Source organism: Gopherus evgoodei, chromosome 1 (assembly GCF_007399415.2).
Source record: "Gopherus evgoodei ecotype Sinaloan lineage chromosome 1, rGopEvg1_v1.p, whole genome shotgun sequence".
Classification (NCBI taxonomy): Eukaryota; Metazoa; Chordata; order Testudines; family Testudinidae; genus Gopherus; species Gopherus evgoodei.
In genome coordinates this window covers 254107176-254133621 of record NC_044322.1, presented here as the reverse complement: position 1 = coordinate 254133621, position 26446 = coordinate 254107176, and the positions used below count along the sequence as shown (strand labels likewise).

The window sequence follows — 26446 nt, the reverse complement described above, 5'->3', positions numbered from 1 at the left end:
AAACCTTACCCTTGTCATGACCCAAATTATACCATTTGAATCAGAATAAGCTTGAATTTTCAATATACTTTCCATTCTCTAAAAATGTCTAATTTGAAAAGTTTAACCCACTTTAAAATCACTAACTTTGTAATTTTTTTTAAAAAGCAGTCTTAAGTTTTGGTTTTTTCCCCCACCAGGCCCTCTTACTGCACACTGCCAACATTTACATACTTGGTATTTCATGCACCGTGAAGCAGACAATATTCCACCCTTTTGAAATTACAAACAGTAGAAGGTTATTAGGTGAGGTGTGGGTGGCAAGATGTGACATGATGTTGGTGTGGATAGTAATGTTGCTCTAATTGGTGATTTTTCCTGTTTTTTTTTTTCCAGTGATTGCATTGATAGGAAATGCACTGGAGCACCCCAAGCACCGAGTTAATTTTTTTTTGTATTCTTCAAAAGGTACCTCAGTCCCCTGATGTGGGGGAGAGGCAAAGTCCACTGTTATCTTGGGTTAAAAATAGATAGGGTGGGCTTTTGCCTCAATAAGCTGGGGAGACCCATGTAACAGGAGATGCTGATGGCAAACTGCTCCTCTAAGTTTCCCTGCTTATGATGGACTTTGCTTTTCTTCCACATCAGCAGCCTGAGATACTTTTTGCAGAATAAGTCATGCTAAAAATGGTCCTCAGTAGTCTAGAGGGAAAGAGCTGAAGGTCCCACGGTCCATTTCCCTCCCCAGTCTCTCCTCACACCCATTTACTTTCCCTTTCATCCTCATACCTTTCTCCACCTCACTCTCTTTCACTCTGTTCCTCCTCCCAACTCTTTCTTCCATGTCCCTCTCCTCACTCCCTGTTCCTGTCTGGGGAAGGATTGTGCTGGGGCTGGATGCAAAGCTTATAGTCTTAGGCCTGATCCACACCTCACACTTAGGTCAACCTAACTACATCACTCAGACCTGTGAAAATTGTCATGCCCTGTGCAATGCAGTTAGCTCGACCTAACTCCCACTTTAGACATAGCTAGGTGGATGGAAGGATTCTTCCCTCGACCTAGCTACCTCCTCTAGAGGGGGTGGATTTACTACAGTGACGGAGAAACCCCTTCCGTCACTGTAGTGAATGTCTGCACTACAGTGGCATAATTGCAGCGCCGCAGTTGTGCCAGTGTAGCACTTGTAGTGTGCAGACACACCCTTAAGATCATACCCTTAAGCTTAGCGGCTTGCTTGTAACACACCCTTTACCCTTCCCTGAGATTGCCTTTCTCTTGAGAACAGGAAATGAGTACTGTCTGGATTCTCTCTTTACTTCCCTAGATGATGCAATTGCGAGAGAAAGCGAAGAGGAGAATCCTCAGCTGAAGCTAGACACAGAAAAGAAACTAGACACATATGCTGGCCCCATTAACTGTCGGAGGCCACACAGCAGAGAAAATCACTATCAATGTACAGAATGTAGGAAAAGCTTCAGTGTTCATTCGGCGCTGATCAAACACCAGAGAATCCACACTGGAGAGAAACCCTATCAGTGCAGTGAATGTGGGAAAAGCTTCAGTGTAAGCTCGACGCTGGTTACTCATCAGAGGATCCATACAGGGGAGAGGCCCTACAAATGCGTGCAGTGTGGGAAGAGCTTCAATCAAAGCTCACACCTCACTCAGCATCAGAAGATCCACAAGGGAGAGAAGCCATGTACATGTACTGAATCTGGAGAAGGCTTTACTGACAGCTCAATGTGCGTGAAACATCCAGGACTGCATGCTGGAGTGGGGCCCTATAAATGTGCTGAATGTGGAAAAAGCTTCAATCGGAGCTCCACTCTCTACAACCACAACAGGATCCATACGGGAGAGAAACACTACAAATGTGATGAGTGTGGGAAAAGCTTCAGTGTGAGCTCCAACCTCATTAGGCATCAGAAAATCCACACAGAGCAGAGACCCTATAAGTGTCTTGAATGTCGTAAGAGCTTCAGCCTGAGCTCAGATCTGGAAGCGCATCAGAGACTTCACCTGGGAGAGAAACCCCACAAATGTTCTGAGTGCGAGAAAAGCTTTGATCATGAGTCACAGCTCCGGAAACATCAGCGAGTTCACGCTGGGGAAAACTCATATGAATGTGTGGAGTGTGGGAAGAGCTTTAGTAGGAAGGGGAACCTCCTGAGACACCAGGAGATCCACACTGGGGACAAACCCTACCAGTGTAATGAATGTGGGAAAAGCTTCAGCCGGAGTTCATCGCTCATGCAGCATCAGCGGATCCACACTGGAGAGAAACCCTACAGCTGCATTGAATGTGGCAAGAACTTCAGCTTTAGCTCCCAGCTCACCACCCACCAGCGGATCCACACAGGGGAGCGGCCCTACAAATGTAACGAGTGCGGGAAAAGCTTTGTGGATAGCTCAGGTCTCATTCAGCATCGGAGAATTCACACAGGAGAGAAGCCCTACCAATGCACTGAGTGTGGAAAGAGCTTCCGGCAGAACTCGGTGCTGATTCAGCACCGGAGAACTCACACCGGTGACAAGCCCTTCGAGTGTGGGGAGTGTGGGGAACGCTTTAGCCAGAGCTCCACGCTGATCACACATCAAAGGATTCACACCGGGGAGCGGCCTTACCACTGCAGCGAGTGCGGGAAGAGCTTCAGCGAGAGCTCGCACCTCACGCAGCATAGGAGAATCCACACGGGGGACAAGCCCTACAAGTGTGGTGAGTGTGGGAAGAGCTTCATTCAGAGCTCGCAGCTCACCACCCACCAGAGGATCCACACAGGAGACAAACCCTACCAGTGCCACACTTGTGGGAAGAGCTTCAGTGACAGCTCGGCGCTCACCCAGCATCAGAGAGTCCACACGGGGGAGCGACCATACCAATGCACGGAATGTGGGAGGAGCTTCAGCCAGAGCTCGGCCCTGGTGCAGCACTGGAGGATCCACACTGGAGATAAGCCCTATGAGTGCACCGAGTGCGGGAAAACTTTCAGCCAGAGCGCAGGGCTCACTCAGCACCGGAGCACCCATGCGGGAGAGAGACACTGAGACAGAGACCCGTGGGCCATGTGGCACTCTATGCCCATGGTGTCAGGAGTGGCTCTTTGCTGTGCTGAATGATGCAACAAAGCAGAAGCAGTGCTGCTATGTTAATTTATCATGAAACTATTGACTCACAATCAAACTCTTAATTAAAATTCCTCCTAAAAATGCATTAGGCATATGGTGATGCCGAGAAAGCTAACCCCTCCCCCACACATGGCCTCCAAACATAAGAGGATATTTTTATAAATTTTTATGCCGAATCTTAGGGGAACTTAGCAAGAGCTTCTGTGTAGCATGGTTGCCTGCTTACCCCTCCTATGTGGCTACAAAACTTGGGAGTGGGAGCAGTCTGAGAAGTGGCGGAAGCTCTGTCTGAAGGAATATGAGGGAGACTGAAAGAGAGACTTCTGAAGCAGTTAGGCCAGTTGTATCAGGTAGAGAAAATGCCATTCAGTCAGCTAAGCAGCCCATCAGCTGAGCTCCAGTCCTGAGCTTAGGAACTCTGCATTAGAGTTGCCGCTCCCAGCTGTGCAGCTCCCAAACTGTGCAGCAGGGAAAGACCCCACCATATGTCTCTCCTCCGCACCTAAAACATGCATGGATCAGGGCCTGTACAGGAGGAGGTGACTGTCAGGACAACCCTTCAGGATGTCAACCAGCTCTGTCTGACCCTCCCACAAGTCACTGCTTCAACCTCTTCTGCCCCCTTACCTGAAAGAGGGGGTTGTTCTTTTCTTTGCTATCCTGAATCACAAAGGATTCCCCATTCCGTGCTTCCCACTCTCCTTTATCAGGGAGCAGGGTGAGAAGAGGCACAAGAAGCCCCCTGATCCCCCCATTATGGGGAAGACCCAACAACACAGAGATCAAGAGAAGGAAGGCAAAATGTTAGGTGGCCAGGCTGATGTGGAAGAAGGCAGGAGAATATCCATTTTGTTGAGTGTATGCAATACAGACACAAATGTGTGTGCTGTTCTGGTAAACAGAGAAATTATGAAGCAGTTTGTAAGCTTAGATACCATGGGAACAGTTCTGGTACAAAGGCTTAGCTAGATAATGTCCCCAGCACAACACTAGGAACACTGTTCGTAATAGCTTGCCCTTCCCTTCTTGGCCTGTGACTGAGCAGTGGGCTTGTCTTGGGAGCAGCAGGTGCTGCATGAAGAACACCTGTTTCATGTGCCAGTGACCTTCAAGGAGGTGGCCATCTATTTCATCTAGCAGGAGCGGGCTCTTCTGAACAAAAGGCAGAGGACGCTCTGAGGGGATCTGCATTATTAGCCATTAGAAGACCTACATGGCGTTGAAATGCTGTCAGTATACTGAATATGGGGGCATTTCAGTGGTAGCTCAAATCTCATACATCAAGAGAATCTACATGGATGAGAAACCCTATTGTAAATGGACAGGGCATATGTGGGAAAAGTTTTCAGTCATAGCAAAGTCCTTTTATCTGACCTACAGAATGATGAGTTCCATGCCCATTGTGTTGTACAGGGGTCAATAGCCAATATGGGTACAGTGGCAGGTGGGTGGGTTTCCTATTTGGGTTTGGATTTCTTTATATCTAAAACTCAAAGTGATAACTATAATTTTGAAACATCCATTTATTTGTTATTTCTGAAGCAGGGAACAGCCTGCAGCTCTGAACTTCTTAAATTTGGACAGATCACTGTAAGAATGCTGGAACCCTTCCACCCCCTAGCTTCCATTCATTTTCTTTCACAAGAGCTTTAAGAAGTCTGCATCACATGATGGTGCACTGCTTAAACTTGGAAAGGACTCTGGGCTTGTATGCTTTGCAGGTGATAGTTGTGTGTGACTGTGATGACAGATCTTTGGGTTCATTGCTTTCATACATAAAGCACATGCTATACCATTACATTAAACTTTGTTCTGTCTTACAACCTTTATACCGTGATTTCAGCTTATGAGTTTTGTATAGGTAACTCTGCTATCTAGTTGGCTAATGACACTTGTATAGCCGGTGGTTCATGGAATCTGTGCACTGGGAAATGATTGCTTTCAATAAGTTGTTTGATCAGGAATTAGAAAAGAAAACCTCTGACCTGTGTGCACCTGTATGAAGGGTGCACTATACAAATAAAAGTTAAAAAAAAAAATCTAGTTTTGTGATCATGGATCACCTGACTCTGCTTGTTCTCAGAGCATCACTGTGGGAGCAGAGTTAAGGTGTTTGGGTGACAAATTGTCTGTCTTTCCAAAATTTCAAATGTTTGGATTTCTTATAAAGTTAAACTTGCAGAGGAAAAAAACATTGGCTTTTTCCCACTCTTTTGATTTCTTTGAGATGTTTAGAGTCTTTAAAGTAATATATGCTATTAAATTAGAAACTCAGGCCTTGTCTACCCTGGATGTTTGGTGAACAAATAGCTGAGATTTTCACTGGACTGAAGGATTTAGCCACAGAACACTTATTCGCTTCCATGGGAGTTGTGTAGCTAACTCTCCTAGTCTGCTTTGAAAATCTTAATCAGAGAAACCATGCTACTGAAATTTGATTAACCGAGAAGGGAATTGATGTGTGGGCCTGTGTGTGGAGAGGTTGATTAGAACTCTGCCTTCTGAATTGGGTTTTTGTGTGTGTGGTTTGCTTGTTTGTTTGAATACCTATTTAGAACTCTGGTGAAAAGGTGCCTTGGGAGGCTTCCTTGTTAAGGTACCTTCACAGAGGGGCTGAGAAAGACGCTAACCCATGTGTGAGGCATCCAAGGAGACTAATAGGGAAGACTAGATTTGATGATCTCAATACTTCTAAAGTAAAAAGCAGAGGGCAGACTAAAATCTTCTGGTGCAGAATATGGGGAATCTATAACGCTGTCCTTACACATCAAAAAGAAGCAGAAAAGGCACAGATCCATTTTTCTTCCATTATAGGTCACCCTTAAGACTAAACTCTGAACTTCTAACACTTGTTTTTTCATAAGTATGGTTGTTATACCAATTATATTAGACCAGTAAAAACCAGCAGGATCTTATTAAAGGGGACAAGACAAAGATGCCACATTTATTATGATAACAATTTGATTCATGACTAACGACTAATATCTTAATTCTTATATATACACACACACACACACACACACACACATATTATACCTAATACCTATACACACACACACACACATTCACACACACACACACACATTCATCAGGTGTTCTGCAGCTGCTGCATAGTTACCAGTCCTGAAGATAGTTTAAGTTCGTGGCTTGATTTTGCAGCTTGGGTTCGTAGCTTGTGGCGGCTAACTGGCCAGGAAAGCCAGGCACAAGGCCGAGCTGGATCTCTGTTGGGCATGCACCGATGTTCTTCCATGTTGGCAGCAGAATGTTACCCAGATTCTCATCACACCCTTCTTTTTTATAGGCTTTTAGTTTGGATTCAAAGTCTATAGGTCTTGCTGTGTCACGCTGCCTCTGGGTTTAGATTGATCACCCATCAATTGTAGGCCTGACTTTCAGCCTTGAACCTGGCTTTGATCTTCCTTCTGTTGTCCTTTTCTTTTTAGGGTGGATGCTTCTTACTTTGTTTAGGGCTGTTGTTTAGGTCTTCAGCCGTTGGTATTTGAACTTTATCTCATCAGGACAGGCTGGGGCTGGAGGTTGATTCCGTCATTCATACATACTTCATTCACACATCTAAACTAAACTAATAAGATTACAGCAGGGTTTGCAAAAATGAAGGTTGGAGGAAGCTTTTACAAAATGGAGTGAGTGTTTTAAAATGGGGTTTGAATTACAATATGGAACAGAAGTTACAGTGTAGGCAAGTGTAGTGAATGGTGAACAGAAGTTACATTAATAAAGTGAACAATTAAAAACAATTTCATTTATCAGTTCTACATGGCGTTGTAAGTCTTTTTAGTATGTATCAACTTTAATTCCAGTGTAGCAGGGATTTTGTGTGTATAGGTGTGTGGAATGAACACTATATAGTTTTCAGTAACTTAACCCTTTTCTCACCAGTAACGTGGTGGTGGTGGGGGGGAAGTTATGGGACTTGGTTCAAGGTAACATTAAGGGTCACAGTAGGATTGAGGGCTAAAGTGGGTGAGGAAAAGGCACTTTTTGTTATCTGATACATTCTGTCTTTCCTGGCCACAGGTGAGTGGTAATTCAAAGGGGAGAGTTTTAATGAAGGTAAGGGATACATAAACCTCTGCAGAAACTGAACATTTGACACCTGTCAGGAATGGTGGTGTAATTATGTAGTCCTGCCCTGAGTGCAGGGGACAGAGCTAGATGACCTCTCAAGGTCCCTTCCAGTCCTACACTTCTGTGATCTCAGAGATGGTGTCAGCAGGAAGAAGCAGAAGGGTTTTTTTGTACCAGTGTTGGATCCCCAATGGAAAAGATCCTTGACTGTCACGACCAGCTGTAATTGCTGCAAGCAGTGGGACTGGAGATCTTTCCTAGAGACATTACAAAGCAGACTAATTAAACTATTCTAAGAGAGGTTGTGGATGTTTACTCCCACTAAGGACTTGGTTGCTAGGAATCTTGGATTGCCCCTTGCCAGCTGGACAGTGAAATCTTTACTAGGCAATAGGGTTAGCAGGTCTTAGCTTTTATTTTTTATAGAGTGGTGGAATGATGTAGAGCTTGAGGATAAGGAATGGGACAGCTTGAGAGTAAGGAATGGGACAGTTTTTGTATACTATTTCTGTCTTCTCTTAAGCTTGTCTCTTTATTACACTAAGAATATACATGGAAGAGAGGTGCTGCAGAGGGTTTCTAATGGTGCAACCTCCAATAAAATGGCATGATCGATGCAGTCGGAAAGCATGAATTTAAGGACATTATTGAACATCCAGTATCCAGATAAACAATAAGATGCATTGACTGCGTGTATTTATTTTGGCTGTAAAGGTTGACATTTTTGAAGTAGTATTAAAATAATGGACATCTTGATAAATCTGACCCTGTTGTGAAAAACTTAAGTCACTCTTCTGTTTTAGGATGCCAGCCAGCAAGAAACCCATTACATTTCCCCTTGATGGAGAAACAGATTAACACAGAGAGAAGAAAGCTGGAATGGCAGCTGGAGTAGAAAGGCCATTTCACTGGATTTATGGGACAGCTTGGTAAATAGATAAATTGTGTGGCAATTTGAAGCCCTCAGCCACTACAGAAATGAACTCTGACTTGATAGTATCCTTCCTGCAGCCTTGGGGACACTTCCCACTCTACCTGACTTAGTTTTGCCCTTTCTCTGATCACCCTGTGCCTGAACACTGGGTTTATCACCAAAGCAGCAGGGCCTGAGTGGGGAACACCTGTTTCATGTGTGCCAGTGACATTTGATAAGATAGCTGCATATCCCACAAAGGAGAAGTGGCTTCGTTTTCAGATGAAAGGCAGAGGTAGTTCTAGACGGGCAACATGCATGAGCTTATGCTCTCTAGCTGCAAAGTTATCCCCTCCAAGAAGCTGTGTGTGCCTGAGGCATCTGCATAGGTTCACGTTTCCATTTGGTCAATCTGATTTCCCTGGTGTCAGCAGCAATGTTGCCTGCAACCCAGTACTTGCTGTCCTAGAAAGTTTTGCCAGCCACACTTATGCCAGCTGCCTGCCGCTATAGCAATTTTGCTAAGAAAGGAAGGACTCCTTTTTAATGGTGTAGGAGACCGGGGAGGGGTTAGAGGAGAGCAAGTGACCTCGTTACATAAGTACCCCTGAGTCATCAAGTTCCTTCTTCCTGAATCACCGGAGGGCGCATGTCACAGCGATTCACTTGTCATGTGACCGGGGCCTTGCAATTTCCTGCAGTGGGTTTTCCTGCTATATCCAGGGTAGCAAGTGGCGGCTGTCGCAGGCTCTTGGGAACATCCAGGGCCAGCCCTGGGTACGTATATACAGACCGAGCGGAAAGCCTTCCTGTAACCGCGGCTTCATGAGCCTTGGCCAGATAACGGCTTGTCACAGGTGCTTTGGCCGGAGGCTTGGGGGTTGTGTGAATTTCCCGCTGTCCTTAACGGCGGCACTTGCGTTTGTTGCACCCGCGCCCGCACAAACTCTGCGTGGGGCTGCTGCAGCGAAACTAACTGCGGTGCGCGTTAATCCCTCGATCGCCGGTTTAATAGAGGACAGTAATTGCTGCGGTTTCTCCTAGCAAAAACCAAACCAAACGTTTCAAACCCAGTTAGTCAGCGGGAGGCCTAATTATTGCCTTGGGGGAGGGGAGGAGACGGGAATCCTGTTGGGGTGTCAGAAACTGCTCCATCCCAGCTGCCTGCTGCTATAGCACTGCGAGCCTGTGTCAGCTACTGACCCCCAACAGGAGAGATGCAGGGACCATGAGTGCAGAAAACCTTAGACCCAGGAGGAGAGTGGAACCGCAGACCGGTGACTCTCACCCTTTCCGGACTACTGTAGCCTCTCCAGGAATCTGATTGGTTTTGCCTACCCCAAGTATTACCTCTCTTGAAAAAACTATGTGCTTACAAAATCAGACAAAAATACCAAAGTGTCACACGGTTATTATAAAATAAACCAATTGTAATATAAATATTGTATTATATTTCAGTGTATAGTATATAGAGCTGTATAAACAAATCATTGTGTGAAATTTTAGTTTGTACTGACCTTGCTAGTGCTTTTTATGTAGCCTGTGTAAAAGTAGGCAAATATCTAAATGAGTTGATGTACCCCCTGGAAGAGCTCTGCATTTGGGGAGGGATAGCTCAGTGGTTTGTATTGGCCTGCTAAACCCAGGATTGAGAGTTCAATTCTTGAGGGGGCCATTTAGGGATCTGGGGCAAAAATCTGTCTGGGGTTTGGTCCTGCTTTGAGCAGGGGCTTAGACTGGATGATCTCCTGAAGTCCCTTCCAACCCTGATATTCTGTGAGTCTATACCCTCAGGGTTGCATATCTCCTGTGGTTGAGAACCTCTGCTCTAGGCAGCCTCTTGACAAGGTTTGCCTAAAGGGTAAATACCACCCTAGTTGAGACTGTTGTAAAACCTATTCAGGGGCTAGTGATCAAATCTGGACCTCTCTGCTTGTCAAAGCCTCTACATGGGACGCAATGTGTGACTCATTGAGATACATGGAAAATATGTATGGGGCTTCTCCTTTATGGTATGTCTGCACTGCACTGGAGAGTTGGGTTTGTAACATGGACACCCGAACTAGAGTCAGTTTGCAAAACCCAGTAGTTAAACCCAGATAACATAGCTGGAGACATAGTGTAAATAGTTCTTTCTGGTCACTCTTGCTCCTGGGGATGTAGGGGAGACACGATGGTGGGGGAGGGAGGACTCCAGCCGGGAACCACGTGTGGGGTTTGCGCTGAGGCCAGTGGGAGATTAACAGGGAGGAAAAGACAAAGAAACTAGTTCGGCTCCGGTTTGGGCAGGATGAAAACCATCGAGCTGGCAAAGCCTCCAGCTGCTAGAGAGGACTGCACAGTCCTGCGCAGGGGGAGGGGAATTTCGGAGGGTACAGCTTCCGCTTCCCTCCCCGCAGTCAGCCCGCTCGCTCGGAGTCCGCAGCGCTGGGAGCGAGCGCACATGGGCGCTGGTGGCGCGGGCCCAGGAAGAGACTAGGTCGGGCCTGCGCGCTGGTGAGTTGGAGGGAGGGAGTGAGAGGAGGGGGTCTGGACTGAGGGGTGCGGGCAGAGCCCTGGTAGGCAGGGGCAGAGCCAACAAATCGGTGCCTCTGGGAACTGCCTGCTACGAAGGGGGAACTGAAACAGGAGCCACGTCTCAGAAAGAAAGAAGAAAAGCCGGGCAGGGTCCCCAGGCCCCCCACTAGCCAGCTCAGCTCTGGGGAAAAGTGGAAGGAAGTTTGAAGAAATTTGAGGAGCAGATGGGTTATAGCAGGAAGGAGGAAGTGGGTGTAGAGGGAAGTGGTTTAAAGGATATTAGGGGTCAGGGAAATGGGGGATGGTGGAAGAGAGCCGTGGTTAGCGGAAACTGGCCTAGGGGAAATATAGTACATTGGGGTGATATGGAGGTTTGTTTATTAAAAGCAAACAAATACAGCAGCAGAAAAGGTGAAAATAACCAGCAGCAATCAGCTCAGCATGAGGAGGGATGGGCTATAAATGCTTTAAAATAAAAAGTTAGGACCTGGAAACGTAAAGGACCAACAATACTTTTTAAAGGTAAAAAAGCATGTTAGGTGTCAGCAACAGTGGTGAAACTTACAGTGCACCAACCAGGATCATTCATCTTGTTTATTGTGCTGGAGCCTTATCCCCATGGTCCACCTGTATGTTTGCCTGCCTAGATTTTTGGCTTTTTGGTCCAGTGTGCACTGAGGAAGCTTTCCCCCCAGACTGTAAGCAGTCTTAAAATCATAACGCTGGAGCTGTGGTGCAGATCAGACCTGCAGGCAACTTGAGCCATTACTTCGAAACTGGCTAAAAGTGGTTTTGGCCCGTGAAGGCTTGCCCTTTGAAGTCAAAGGAAGACTTGCTGTTAATCTCAATTTGGTGGTTTTTGAGGAAGTGGTGGGAGGGAGGGGGCATCTATGGGGAGCCACAAGGAGACTTCATGAGAACACCTCACTGCTATTTGGCTATCAGCTGTGTCCTCCTCCTAGCCCAGAGGTTCTCAAACTAGGGGTTGGGACCCCTCAGGGGGTTGTGAGGTTATTACATGGGAGATCACAAACTGTCAGCCTCCACCCCAAACCCCACTTTGCATCCAGCATTTATAATGGTGTCAAATATATTAAAAAGTGTTTTTAATTTATATGGATGTCGCACTCAGAGGCTTGCTATGTGAAAGGGGTCACCAGTACAAAAATTTGAGAACCACTGCCCTAGCCCCCCCTCCATGTTCCCCCTGAAGCTGAATTGGTCTTGAGGAGGGAAGGTGATAACCTATGGGCTGAGAGGAAGGCATGATCTACTGGTTGGAGGCAGCAAGGTGGAGTGGAGGGGAGTCCTGGACTTCCTACTCCCACTTCAGGGACTAGTGGTTGCAGGAAGAGGGCTCTACATAGCCCTTTTCAGCATCACCGGATTGCAGTGGTGTGAAGTAGTTTATTCATCTCAATGAGATGTTCCCAGATGAATCGGAACCCCCCATGGAGATTAATGTAACCAGCCACTGATAGCTCTGAGTGATGTGAGCTGACCCATTCCTCTCAGTGGGTGTTCTTTCTTCTTTCCCAAAGTCTTCCCTAGCCCCCTGTTGTGGGTTTTAGAGCAACTTGAATATTCAGAACCACTCCTTATTTGTTGGGGGTAAGTTGTATCTGAGGAACCCCTAGACCACATTACTCCAAATTCCATACTCCAGTTGTGGCATACCAGCATTTGAGGTAATCTCACTACGCATATAGATTTTCAGGGCGTTTTGAAAACTATAAGATTCGATCATGTGGACTAAAAACACCTCAGGCCATATGTTCAAATATGCTCAGCACCCACTTTTGGCAACAAAATGAAGTGAATTTTCCAAAGAACCGTGGGATTTAGTGAAAAGGGGCATCAAAACGCTTCAAATTTAGGCAGTTACTGAGTCGTGCTCACACTTCATCTTTGCACGTGTAATCGGTATTGCCAGCCCCAAATACTTAAAAATGATGAGATTGGCTTAAAAATCATGAGAATTTAAAAGTAATTTTGGAATCTTTTTGTTTGCCCTCTGGTTTTGAATCTTTAGGGGTCACATTTTCAAGCATTTCTCCACAACCACCAAGGCTAGAAGCCTTTTCTTTTTATTTTTTTCTTTAAACGAAGACTCTGAGATCAGCATGGATGATTTAAATCACCAAGTGCAGAGCTGCACTTTTAAATAATTGATTTTAATCAACTTTTTCATTTGTATTTCAGTTATTTTTCTAAAGAAAAGTGCATTCTCCTTGGTGGATATAACCATTAAACTAAGCTGGTTTACAATTAAATAGAACCTTTATAGTAGATTTGATACATTTTTTGCTACCTAAGAGGTACACTATAACTATATAGATTTATTTAAGCAATTATATAGCTTAATATTTTCAGTTTCTTTTTAACTGTACATTTTTAGTATGTTAGAAAATGGTGAATAATCTTGCTTATTTACTAGATGGTTAACTTTTTGCTCATGATTTATGTCAAGCTGCATTAGGATGGAATTTAATTAAAGACCCCAAATAGCATATTTATTCGTATTAAACAAAAACAAGCCCTTAGTACAGTACATGACCCATTGTGCCATATTCGTAAAATTCAACCTCAACAATTAAATTCCCCCTCCCATTCTTTCTTTACATAGAAAAGCATCCTTTAACTTAAAGTTTTTAATAGAGGCTCATGGATTCAGCATACTTATTTTTTATTTATCGTAATTGTTTTTAAGAAATTGTAATAAGCTTAGGCCTTAACATATTTTGTATTAAATTCAGATTTCATTTTAAACAGGTTTACTTTAGCAGAAGATCTTGTGAGCTGGATTCAGATATCACTTTCCCATCTGAGACAGGTGGGCCCACTTATTGAAATCAATATTAGTTCTTTGTTTTTATAGATATTTTATTCCAGAGGCAGATCACAAGATACAGACACCATGATTGTAGGAGAGGAAATGCCCTGAACCAGAAATTACCTTGGAGGGCAAGACCTTCCTGATTTTAGACTGACTGTTGTTCAACTGGAAAGTCTCATTTAGAGAAGGAAAAATTTGATGTGTGTTTTTGGCTCTGAATGGAAACATCTACACTTGCAGATGAAAGGCCTGACTTCCTCCTAATGTATTGACTGAATCACACACACATCCCCTCTCATCTGTGCAGAACAGACTTTATTTTGGGGGCAGGATACAAACCCAAACAGGCAATATGAGTCACTTTCTCCACCACCATTCCCCCTCCTTTCTGGGAATGGAGACCTGCCATTTTAAAGAATGACACAATAGCAGAATTCATATGAAAGAGGGAAACCTTCACTTAGACCTATTGTTTCCAAAGGGAAACTTTCTTCCTGTTGAATCCTTGGTCATCCCATTTCAGCTGATGGGATTCACCCTTCTTCAAACCCAAAACAGCCACGCATTCTCTCTTCATTCCCACACCTGGGCTATGGGAAACACAGGAAACCTTAAAAGAACTTCACATATTTAGTAACCTGAGCACCTCCCTTACACTGATGGTTCCAAGGAAGTCCCATATTTAAGATGCTTTCCTTTCAAAGGTCAGCTTAGACTGAAGCTTGCATATTGGACTCTTCTTTTATATAAACCAGCCAGCATGGGCTTCATGGCTGTTCCTTCCCTGCTGCCGCTTCTCTCTCCTGAACTGTTTCTGTGGCTGTTGGCTTAGCCTCCTGCTGTATGTCTGCATGGTTCAGTGCCATCAGCAGCTTCAGGGAAGTAGCCTGTATCTCTTGTTCTCTTGCTGGCTTCAGCTTGGCCAGCAGCACCTGCATTGCCTGCATCCAGTGCTGCACATTTGGGTCCTGTAGCCGCAGAAAGAGGTCTTCCAGGTCGCTGGTGGGTAGATGGGACTCCTGGGGGAGGGACAGCTCTCGTTGCTGTTGGCCACTTTCAGCCTCCTCTCTGATCTGGTTGACAGGGGAGTTTTCTGGTATGCTCTGTGGTTTAGGTAGGCTCTGAGATAAGATCAAGAATATTCTCGTGTGGGAGTTGGTTTGGGGTGAAGTTGGTAGGAGGATATCCTTGACAACAGTTGCTCCTGTACCAGAAGGAGGTAGGGGTCCTGTGGTGATGGTGGAAGACTCGGGAGATGGCTTTGTTGGGGACAGAAGTCTGTCGCTGGCAGTGACATCTTCGTTGAAGATTCGTGTCCTACCAGACTTGCTTTGGATCTCTTCTGGGCATATAACCCTCTGAGGAAGAGCAGAGATGCATAGGAGGAAGGCAGAAAAGCACAAGGACCCTGCACCCGTTCTGCTCTCAGGTGTATAGGGTCACTGCTTGCTACACAATTATATATCTCCCATTCCCATTATCTAAAGTAGGCACCTGGACAGGCCAAAAAAAAAAAAAAAATCTCTCCCGGACTCCTTTCCCTATGGTGTCTTGCCCACCATATTTTTCTGAATGTCTGTCTTCCTACTCTCCTCTCCTTCCTTCTCTTACATGCTCCCTTAGTTTTCTCCTCATGTTCTGTTCTTTCCACAGTTCTTTATCAGCCTTCTCCCTTCATCTGTTCCACCGCCCATTTTCCACTCTCTTTGAGTGCTACCAGCCATGTCCTGTGTCTGCGTTCCCCAGTGCATTCCTCAGTAACAGTTTCATCCGGAAACAGTTCAGACTCACCTTAACAAAATACTTTTTCATAGTACAGCGATAAAAGGTAAATGTACAAAAGTCTGCGAAGAAGGGAATTTCAGGCAGGTCTGAGCATACAGGTCCTAGAGAGAGGTAAATAATCAAATTTATTGAAAAACTCCAGTGTTGGACAGTCACTTCCCCTCACCCTCAGTTATAAACCCCATTGCCGGGCGGTCCACATCTGGCAGTGATAAACCCCAGTGCCATCCAGTAATCTCCCAGAGTTTGAATGGTTAAAAACCCAGCACTGGCTGGTCATCTTCATGACCCACAGTGATTTAAAAAAAACAAGACAGGATTGTAAGAACATATGAATGGCCATACACGGTCAGACCAATGGTCCAGCTAACCCAGTATCCTGTTTTCCAAAATGGCCAGTTGCTTCAAAGGGAATGAACAGACCAGGGTAATTATTGAGTGATCTATAACCTGCCATCCAGTCCGAGTCTCTGGTACTCAGAATTTTAGGGACACCCGGAGCATGGGGTTGCGTCCCTGACCATCTTGGCTAATAGCCATTGATGGACCTATCCGCGATGAACTTATCAAATTATATTTTGGACTCCATTTTCTTTTGGCCTTCACAACGTCCCATGGCAATGAGTTCCACAGATTCTTATGTACTTAAAGAATTTCCTGCTTAGTTTTTTTTATCTTTTGCTGGTTGCTCTTCAAGATATTTTTTGTAGAGTCTTGCACGGATACAAAATTTATATATGCGGATATCTGTGGACTTGCAGGGCTCTTCCGGGAACCACAGCAGTGAAAGCAGCAGAATGTCAGGCCGTCATTCGCAGGAGCCAGTGCTCTGCGTGAACTGCTCCTCTAGCGTAGCTGTACCACCCCCAGCCCCACCCATTGGGGCGCCCACCAGGCTCACACAGTCCCTTGTCGCGCTAGTGTATGCAGGTGGCTCGCATGCTCCCAGACAGGAGTCTCTTCCATGCAGAGGTGTGCATCTCCTGTCTGGGAGCATGTTACTGTTCAGCAGTATCAGTTTGATCATATTACTGAGTGCTACTTTAAAAAGTGGTTTAAAATGTGTTACGTTTACCCTATACTGTATATCTGCAGGATGTGCTGTTTAAATTGTAAGATTTTTTTCTGTAAAATCATTTTTTTCCCATTGCAATCCAATTCTGAACATTTTTATGCATTTATAGTAAGGCTACTTAATTGCTGTCAACGTATCAAACAACTTTGATTAAAAAACATAAAGATGGAATTAATTTTTTAAAAAGTGGAAAAAAATCAGAAAATAATAAATCCACAATAATAAAACGGATCATACGGCTCTATGTTGGCCCTCTTACTGTTTTTTGTTTTTTTCTGTGATTTGGCATATACATTTAGTTTGATCTTCTATGGTGTTTTAAAACAGATTCCATGCAGCTTCCAGGAATTTCACTCTTTTGACTGTTTCTTTTAATGACCATTTAACTAACTCCCTCATTTTTGTGTAGTTCTCCTTTTTGAAGTTATATGCTGTTTCTGGTAGGCCTCCTTGGAATATCTTCCTCCCACAAGGATGTTAATTTGGTTACATTTTGGTCACTATTACTTAGTGGTTTGGCTATATTGACTTCTTGGACCAAATCTTGTGTTCCACTTGGGGCTAAATCAAGAATTGCCTCTCCCCTTGTGGGTTACAAGACTAGCTGCTCCAAGAAGCAGTCATTAATAGTGTCTAGAAATTTTATCTCTGCATCCTGTCCTCAGGTGGCATGTACCCAGCCAATATGGGGATAGCTGAGATCCCCCATTATTATTGAGTTTTCTGGTTTTTGTAACCTCTCTACTCTCCGTGAGCATTTCGCAATCCCTGTCACCATCCTGGTCAGGTAATATATTCCTGCTGCTATACTCTTCTTATTCAAACATAGAATCTCTGTGGATAAAAATTCCATGTACTATTTGATATATTGAAGATTTTTACTATATTTAACTCTATGCTTGCTTTCCTATATAGTACTTCTCTCCCACCAGCATGACCTACTCGTCATTCCTATACATTTTGTACCCTGATATTACCATGTCCTGTTGATTATCACTCTTCCACCACATTTCTGTGATGCCTATTCTATCCATAGCCACTTTTAATATCAGGCACTCAAGTTCATCCATCTTAGTATTTAGATTTCTAGCATTTGTATACAAGCATTTATTAAAAAATTTTCAATATTTAGTTGTGTCCCTTCATGTGATGTAATTGAATGGGACTGTTTCTCTTCAGTTCTATCTCATAGACTTTAAGGTCAAAAGGGACCATCATGATCATTTAGTCTGACCACCTGCTCATTGCAGGGCACAGAACCTCACCCACCCACTCCTGTAATAGAGCCATAACCTCTGGCTGAGTTACTGAAATTCTCAAATCATGACTTCAGGTTACAGAAAATGCACCATTTACACTAGTATAAACCTGCAATTATGCTGCAGAGGAAGGTGAAAATCCCCCAGGCTCTCCGGCAATCTGACCTGGGGAAAAATTCCTTCCCGACCCCAAATATGGTGATCAGTTAGACCCGGAGCATGTGGGCAAGATCTGCCAGGCAGATACCTGGGAAATCATTCTCTGTAGTAATGTAGAGTAACTGTATTCTAGTTCTATTAGAGAAGGAAAGACACACTTCTTCAAACTTGCCTTCTCTAATATAAACACACAGTAACGTGGATAATAACCCTCAGAACCTCTACCAAAACAAAACCCTCCACTGCACACACTTATGCCTCTGGGAAAAGAGGGACAGAGAACAAATAAACCCCATCAGCAGATGGCTCCCTCCCCATCCCTGTTATAAATCCAGGCACATAAGGACTCCTTCCCATCTGTCATTTGATCATTCCCGGTGCCGGATGGTCTGAGACCCCAGTCCTCCTGCTTTTGGATGCTGTGGTCAGCCTTACCCTGAGGGATGACTCCATGGTTTTCATATTGGTCCAGTCTCTGGATCAAAGGATTCTGGCAGCCATACAAGGCACGAATGAGGCAGGTGGCACTAGCTCGGTAAGGGGCACGAAGAGGTTTGAAGAACTGATCATACTCTGGCTCTGAGAGTGGTGTTCCAGTTAGCAATGGGCCCTCATCCTGAAGGTGGGCAGCAGAACGCCAGCTTGAGAGTACTGCAGAAGAGGAGCAGGAAGGAAGTGAAATGCTGCAGATGATAGACATTGGGAAAAGAATTGCAGGGCTGTAGATGTGGGTATAACCTTTCTCTTGGGTATGGGTCCAGAATTGTGGAAGTTACAATTTCTTGAAAACATGGTGCAGAACTGAAGGGTGACCTCCTGGCCTGACCCGCTGGGAGGAACCCCATCCCCTGGGGATTGGGTCCATAGCTGTGCGAATGACCCCTTGTGAATGGGGTCCTGAATTATGAGGGAGACCTCTTCTCACCTTTCCTGGGAATGATGGTTGTGACTCCTTGTTCTGGGACTGGGGCCCTGAATTGTGCTGTTAATTCTCTCCTCCACACACATACTCTCACACCCTCATTTTTCCCAGGGAAGGGAATTGTGGGCTATTGTTTTCTTTCAAGAATTTGTTCTATAAATCCCCATTCTTAGCAAATGGATCCAGAACCTTCTAGAAATCAGTGGCGGTTGGATTTGTGTGCATGCTCTCTCGGGCATTCAAACGTTCAATGAACCTGTATATAACATTAAAAAACTTGGAGCTGTGTACACACGCAGACTGCTTTTAAAGAACATTATTAAGGTTCTCCTAGTCTCCTCATCTGGGCTCGTTGTTGAATCCTGGTCTTCCCACCTAGTGTCTCCTATGCCTCTTCCATGCCCTGCACCTAGTCCCAGGCAGTCCAATCTATCCCCTCTCCTCATCTCCTCCGGACTCAGTGTCCCCCACCTCCTCTGAGCCAACCAGTTCCTGGTCCTCCCCCTGTTTCCCTGTACTGCTCCCAGTCCCTGTCTCCTTGTCCAGTTAGTCCCAGCCTCCGCTCCCAGTCCTGGTCTCTTTGCTCGAGCAATCCCAGTTTATCTTCTCCCTGCCTCCAGACTGTGTCACTAGACTCCTTGTCCCAAATTACTCCTTTCCCTTTCCTGGGGTCTGACTTTTGTCCACTCTGCATTCTAATCAGACACTTTCATCCTCTGCATGGCCTGGGCACCAGCAGGGGTGTGTGTCACTGATAACACAGGAGAGACAGGCCCCTTATGCTCCGTTCCAGTGCTCTGCTTCACCCTAGTTGGGAGCAGCTATTCCAAGGAAAGTTTGGCTTCAGCCTTGTTGACCTGGGCTGGAGGGAGCATACTCAGTCCCCCCATGGTGATGGCATATATGCAGCCAGCTCATGTGTAGGAGCTGGGAGGGGATGGAGCATGCTCAGTGGGATTGGTGCATGTGGTTAGCATTATGAACTATGAGAGGCTTGAGTGTGTTCTGTGAAAACCATCTTTGGAGATTTTAGTTGCTGAAATCCAAGAAGTCTCTGCCAAGCTTGTGTGAACGGATTTTTTCAGAGGTTTTTAACTTGGCCGGATTTGAGTGGGTTATCAAACAGTCATGCTGGAACATTTTTAATAGTGGGGGTGCTGAAAGCCACCCCCCTTACCTCTGTCCGCTCTCACCCCTGAGCTGAGGCTGGCAGCCGGGACACCGGGGGTGCACAATCCCACACCCCTAGTTCCTGTGCCTATGTTTTCACAGAGATGGCAACGATACCTCCCTCGTGCACAGGCTAGCACCCAGCCAATTTCAAGACTGCGCTCCAAAGCACAGGAGCACTAGAGCTTTCCCAAGAAAAGGTTACCAGAACATGTATTGTTCCTTTAACCCTGTTCTCAGAAACGGCTGAACCACTTTGGTGGAAATAAATTAATAATTAAAAAAAAGAAGTCTCAGGCTGAGGCAGACATCCAGCATGGAACATTTCAGCCTAAAACTGTTAGTCTGGCAAAGTTATAAGCACCTGGAAGCAGGGTCTGTAATGGGAAGCATCTGGCCCTGTCTGTAGTTCAGCCACCTGCAGTTTTTTTTCTTCTGTTGTAGGATACTGTTCTGACTAATTGCTGTGGCTAAACCTTTTCAGCTCTCTGGCCTGCTTCCAGGCTACTGCGCAGAGTTCAATTCTTTTATATAGGAGAACTGGTAACATTTTTCTCCCTAACCAACACTGAAGGGACCAGGATCAATGTGGCAGACTGTGGGGGTGGCGGGGAGCCAGGCTTCGGGTGTTTCTCTAGTTGTAGCTATAAGGTGTGTATTCAAAGTCAACAAGTGGGCAGGTTAAAACATCTGGAAGAAAGGGACTGAGGAGGCAGTGCTTTGTGCAGCCAAGATTTAAATGACAGTTACTGATATGTAAAGCTGTCCCCTCCTTCCTTGTTCTGAGGTGCCAAGGCTCCTGATTTGCAATGAGCGAGGATGGGGAACAGAGGACTCTCCTGTCCCCTATCACAAGTCAGTGTCAGCGGTGTATGATGAGGAGACGTTTCCCTACTCACCAGAAACAATCAGGAAGGCCCATGCTGCTATCTGACATCTCATCTTTCTTGTATTATATGTGAGTGGGGGTGGGAGGTGTTAAATACCATGGAGGGAGTTCTGGGTTCCTTGCCTTTCCCTCACTTTGTTCCTTTTTCCTGTTGCTGTTTTTACCTGAGGTGGGTCAGGAGGAGAAGGCGGGGAACTCTCTGAGTAGGGTTATTGCTGCAGACCAGTTCACAATAGCAACTTGATGACATCATAAACTTGGTGACATCACAAACTCTATCTCCTCTCCCTTTTGCCAATGCACCATTTTGCCTGTCTGCTGCCTTTTCTGTCCTTCGTTTCCTCCCTGCTCTACATCTCTGTCTGTCTTTTATGGTTGCTGGTGCTATGTTATTATAGAGCCTTCTATGAATCCAGGGGCTGTGCACTGGTTTGTTTGGCTTTAGGAGTGCTGAGTTGCCCATACTGGCTTCTTGTATGGTTTCTTATAAGCACTCGCATGCACTATTTAGTTATTGTACAAGGCCCAATTCATATTTAATTATTCAGTTATTTAAAGTGGAACAACTTCAGGAGACGAGATTGAAGGAGACACACCCTTAGACTATCCTGAAATCCTGAAACAGTTGTTAGGGCACTCATCTGACAGATGCCTGTTCAAATCCCTTCTCATCAGGCAGAGGGAGGATTGAACTGGTGGTTTCCCACATCATGGGTGAGTGCACTGACCGCTGGGCTGAAGGTTATAATGGGGGAGGTGGTGCAGATGCTTTGTGTGGTGTTAGGCGGCCTCCGAGCATGCTTACTAAATTAGGCTTTCACAGCTGACTTGGGCAGATGAATGCTTATTTCCCCTGGATAATGGATTGTTCTGGGGCTCAGGCAGAAGATGGGCATCTGGATGTCCAGTGTAGGACAACAGTGCAGGTGCTCTCATATGTACCTAGCAAGTGCAACTGAAGTGCTGAGCAAGTTTAGGTGTCTGTAGGGTTAGACAGAAGCCAAGTGAGAGTTTTGCGGATCACAGTGGCATCTGAGAATGGGACTTAAGTACCTTTGTGGATCCCATTCCAATGCACAATTTTGGGGTTCTTCCTCCCATTCAGCAAGAATTAGTTTATAAAATAAATTACATTTCATGCATTTTTGTAATGTTAGTAACCAGAATGTTGGAGAGAGGAAATAACCAAATTGTGTGGTGGTTTTCACTCCACCTGTATTTTCTTTTTCTTATGTTTTTATTCTGCAGCGTTGGGATCCATTCCTTGCTTCAGAACTGTGCATCAGAATCTCAGCTTTCATTTTAAATGTTTCTATCTCTGATGGTCATAAAGAAAACCTTGCAAATTAGTATAGTCAATTCAGCATTGTCTTCCTAAGTCTGCAGAAATCATGAAACAATAGCTGAAGGGTTTGAACTGCCTCACTCATCTCAAATTGTTAACACTGACAATTTGAATGGCAAATGAAAATTGTTAACTATTCCATTGCTATTTGTTTAAGCAGAAGCAACCAGTTAATGTTTTTCTTCCACATTCCAAAGTTTCTTCCCAGGTGAGGAACATAGTATCATTATAAATAATAAAGGGGCTACTGTACTCATTGTATTATTCATTTTCATATTTAATTCTTAAAATAACTGGTGGCTTTTTACATGAAGTTGCTATAGAATTTCCAATCTGCTGTCCCAGTGTTGTCGACAAAATTTAGGGTCCAGCTTGTTACAGGGATGCATGGGGCTTTGATTATTTTAATTTGAAAAGATGGTCTAGCCCCTGAAGTGAGGGAAGGGGGACAGTCTAACCAGGGAAAAAAGCCCATTAGAACTCTTTGGTTCTCTACCAGTTAAGCAGAAGACGACCAAAGGAGGAGGAACACTTGATGAGTTACAGGGAATGAAACTAGTAGGGAGAGGAGTGGTTACAGTGGGAATTTCCGAAGGGGAACCTAGGTTACCACGTTCCTCCTCTGCCCCCTTGCAAAATCTGCCAAGAGCAGGATTTTTGAGGAAAGGCAAGTGATGGACTTTGTCCCACTGAGTACATCTATACTGTAGGTTAGGGACATGTGATTCACATTGTTGCCCAGATCCACACACACAACCCTTAAACATGGCCTCCTGTGCTCAGCTTGGGGTATGGCCTGTTGCACTTTGGGCTGTGGTCCTACCTGCCCACTTTGTAGGGTGGAGGAACCTAAAGCATGTGTTGCTGAGCAAGTGTTTCAACAGAATATCCTTCAAAATAGAGGGTGCACACCCATTCTCTTGACAGTTTCACCTCACTCCCTTTGTGATCCTCATTCCACTTCCTGCACGCATATTGGAGGACTTGGGCTCTGGGATTAAAATGTTAGGAAGAGTGGTTTATTTGTGGGAAATCATTGTCGTTATGTGTTGGGGTTTTTTTTTTAAGGCTTCCTCTCTCTTACAAGCACAGGGAATTATTCATGTCTCATTTCTCTTTCTATTCCAGCAAGTGAGAGTTGTGAGTAAAATTAAGAAGGGCATTCATCTTCAGGAAGGTCCTGGGAAAATGAAAACACGTAGTGCATTGTTGAGAAGATTTAAAGGGAATATTTCCAAGAATCCTGACCAAACAGAAGCTTGCAAGAGTCAGGAGAAGTCAAAAAATGAAATCAGAAAATCTCCTCGGAAAAGAGAGAGAAAATCCCCTTCCCAGGAAGTAAGTGTCAGGCAACCTGAAGATGATGATCACACTGAAGATAAACCAAACACATCTGATTGTGAGAATGACTCTGACTCTGTTTTGAGCCCAGGCCTCTCTGGGCAAGAAACAGCGCACACAGAAGAGAAACCCTATCAGTGTTCTGAATGTGGGAAAAGCTTCAGTCGAAACTCCTACCTTACTCAGCATCAGAGAATCCATGTGGCAGAGAAACCCTTTGGTTGTAGTGAATGTTTGAAAAGCTTCATTCGGAATTCAGACCTGGTTAAACACCAGCGAATCCACACAGGAGAGAAGCCTTATCAGTGCAATGAGTGTGAGAAAACCTTCAGTCAGCGATCAAATGTTATCAGACACCAGAGAACCCACACGGGTGAAAAACATTACAAATGTAAAGAATGTGGGAAGAGCTTCAGTCAGAAGTCACACCTCATCGTACACCAAAGAAGCCACAAGGGTGAAAAGCCCTACCGTTGTACTAGATGTGAGAAACACTTCGGTGATTGCTCATCGCTTATTATACACCGGAGAATCCACACTGGGGAGAAACCTCATCAATGTAAAGAATGTGGGAAAAGGTTCCGTGACAGCTCCGCCATCATCCGACACCAGCGAATCCACACAGGAGAGAAACCCTACAAATGTGGTGATTGTGGAAAGAGCTTCCGACAGAGCTCATCACTTATTACCCACAGGAGAACCCACACAGGAGAAAAGCCCTACAAATGTTCTGTGTGTGATAAAAGCTTCAGTCAGAGCTCGGCACTTGCGAGTCATCACCGAATCCATACAGGAGAAAATCCCTATCGATGTTCTGAATGTGGGAAAACCCGGAGTGAGCGCGCAGCACTTATTTCACATCGGAGTGTCTACACACAAGGAAAACCTTACAAGTGTGCTGAATGTGGAGAAAGCTTTAGACGGAGCACAGCACTTAATGTGCATCTGAGAATCCACAGAGGGGAGAGACCATATACATGTGATAAATGTGGGAGAACCTTCAGACAGAGCTCAGCACTTGATGTGCATTCGCGAATCCACACGGGAGCAAGACCATATAAATGTAGTGAATGTGGGAAAAACTTCAGACAGAGCTCAGCACTTAAAGTGCATTTGAGAATCCACACAGGAAAGAAACCCTATAAATGTATTGCATGTAGGAAAAGTCTCAGTTTGCGTTCACATCCAATATAGCAGGGGTGTCCAAACCATGACTTGTGAACTGCATGCCGCTCTTTTACAGTTTAAAGTGTAGCTCGCAGATCCCCCTCTCTCTATTCTCCACCTACCAGACTTGGGGGGAAGCTCAAGACCTCTGCCTTGCAGCAGGGTGGTGGGGTAGGGCCTTCTTCCCAGTGGGAAGGGAGTCTCAGGGCTTCAGCCCTGTGGGGCCTGCCTGCTGGGGTTTAGGGCTTCAGCAGGAGTGGGGTTGAAGCCCCAAGCCCCATAAGATGCCACCCGTGGGGCTGAAGCCCAGAGCCCCAGCAGGTGTGTCCCGATTTTCAAACTTCTAAAGATTGTCAAATGTGGCTCAGAGGGTCAAAGTAAGTTTGGCCACCCCATAGTATAGGATTAGAGTGGCCATATGGAATAGAAAGCAGTAGCAGACATTGGTTGTTTGGGGTATATAAAAAGGAGTGAGGCCCAGATTCACAAAGGAGCCTAAGTTTCAGTTTTAGGCACTATTACAATCCACAAAACCCCCAGTAAGCTGCTGCTTAACTCTGCAGCACCTAATTGATTTAACACCTACATTTTCACTGTAACCATCTCCTAGTCAAGTAAGTATTGGCCTCTGGGAATGCACCCTGCCCCATCACTGTAAGCATATGGACACTTAAGCACCAGTGTGATGCTCAGACCAGAGGAAGTTGGGTGATCCTCCTGCCTTGCCTGCAGAGCCCAGGCCAGTAGGCATGTTCTGAGCACAGCTAGCAGATTTGGGTTACATTCAAAATCCTGATGGAGGAGGAGGAGCCTCCTGCCCATAACTTTTAGCCTAGTGGTTAAAATGCTTACCCAGGAACAAGTGGAACAGCTTCAACATGAGAGACTGAGGAAGCCCCACATCGGAATTAAGGGTGTAAAATAAACTGTTAACCAGTAAGCATTAGTCTTACCAGATAACCCACCCTAACCGTTACCCCAGCTGCAGCCCCAGGCCAGCGTGAGCAGCCACAGCCCAGCCACAGCCTCTCTCCCTTTAATCAGTTAACTGACTAAATGATATAATTTTAATCATTTAAGTGGTTAACTTTTTAAACAATATTTACATCCCTAATCAGAATATCCCATAGCCCAGTGGTTTGGGCATTTTCCTCAGAGATAGGAGATCCCTGTTCAAATACCTTTTTCCTTTCAGGCAGAGAAGGGGCATTGAACTGGGCATGAGTGGAAAAGACCTGGCTGTTGGACTAATTATTTTGATATCGGAGCGAGGCGGTTGATGCTAGACTGGAGTATTCTGGAAAGAATGAGTGAATTGTGGGGAGCTGAGTGCTGGTGGAGTGGGTTGTTTTACGGATTGTGCAGAAGAGGTGTAATGCGGATCTGAGGGATGGGGTGTTGGGTGCTGGATAATTTGGGGATTAGAAGTGGGAATTTGTGGTAGAATAGAAAGGGAGATTATTTTTTTTTTAGATTTTATCTTATTTTCTTTAGGTACAAGAAGGTTAAAATAATAATTTCCAGATTGGGCCTCGGCCATACCTTCAGTTTATTACAAATTGTAAGCAGTCCTGGGGATGTCATCTCTTTTTAAACTGTGGATAGCAAAGTAATGTGTTTTTGGTGACTCTCACCTGGTAACTTCACCAGGTTTTAGACAAGGGATTTGGGCTGTTTCCTTTCTTTGATCTTAAAGATATGCAGCTCCATCTGTTTCTTTTCTTCCTCTTTCCGAGAGATTTATGGTAGGACTTCAGAGTTATGAACTGACCAGTCAACAACACACCTCATTTGTAAGCAGAAGTACATAATCAAGCAGCAGCAGATGGGGGAAGCAAGTACAGTTCTGTGTTAAACGTAAACTATTT

The 26446-nt window shown here is 45.0% G+C and overlaps 1 protein-coding gene across 3 annotated transcripts in view; it reads left to right on the top strand.

Annotated features, from left to right (window-relative positions):
- LOC115640503 (zinc finger protein 883-like) overlaps window positions 1-25717 on the top strand; it is a 31180-nt gene extending 5463 nt beyond the window's left edge. For 2 of the 3 annotated variants that reach the window (XM_030543330.1, XM_030543335.1), the window contains one exon: window positions 1307-6040. In XM_030543330.1, coding sequence (XP_030399190.1) covers window positions 1307-3027 — 1721 coding nt within the window. In that variant the 3' untranslated portion in view covers window positions 3028-6040. Of the gene's footprint in view, window positions 1-1306; window positions 6041-23517 lie in introns of those variants that run through there. The other variant, XM_030543338.1, reaches the window with a different exon arrangement.
- The last annotated feature ends 729 nt before the right edge of the window (window positions 25718-26446 follow it).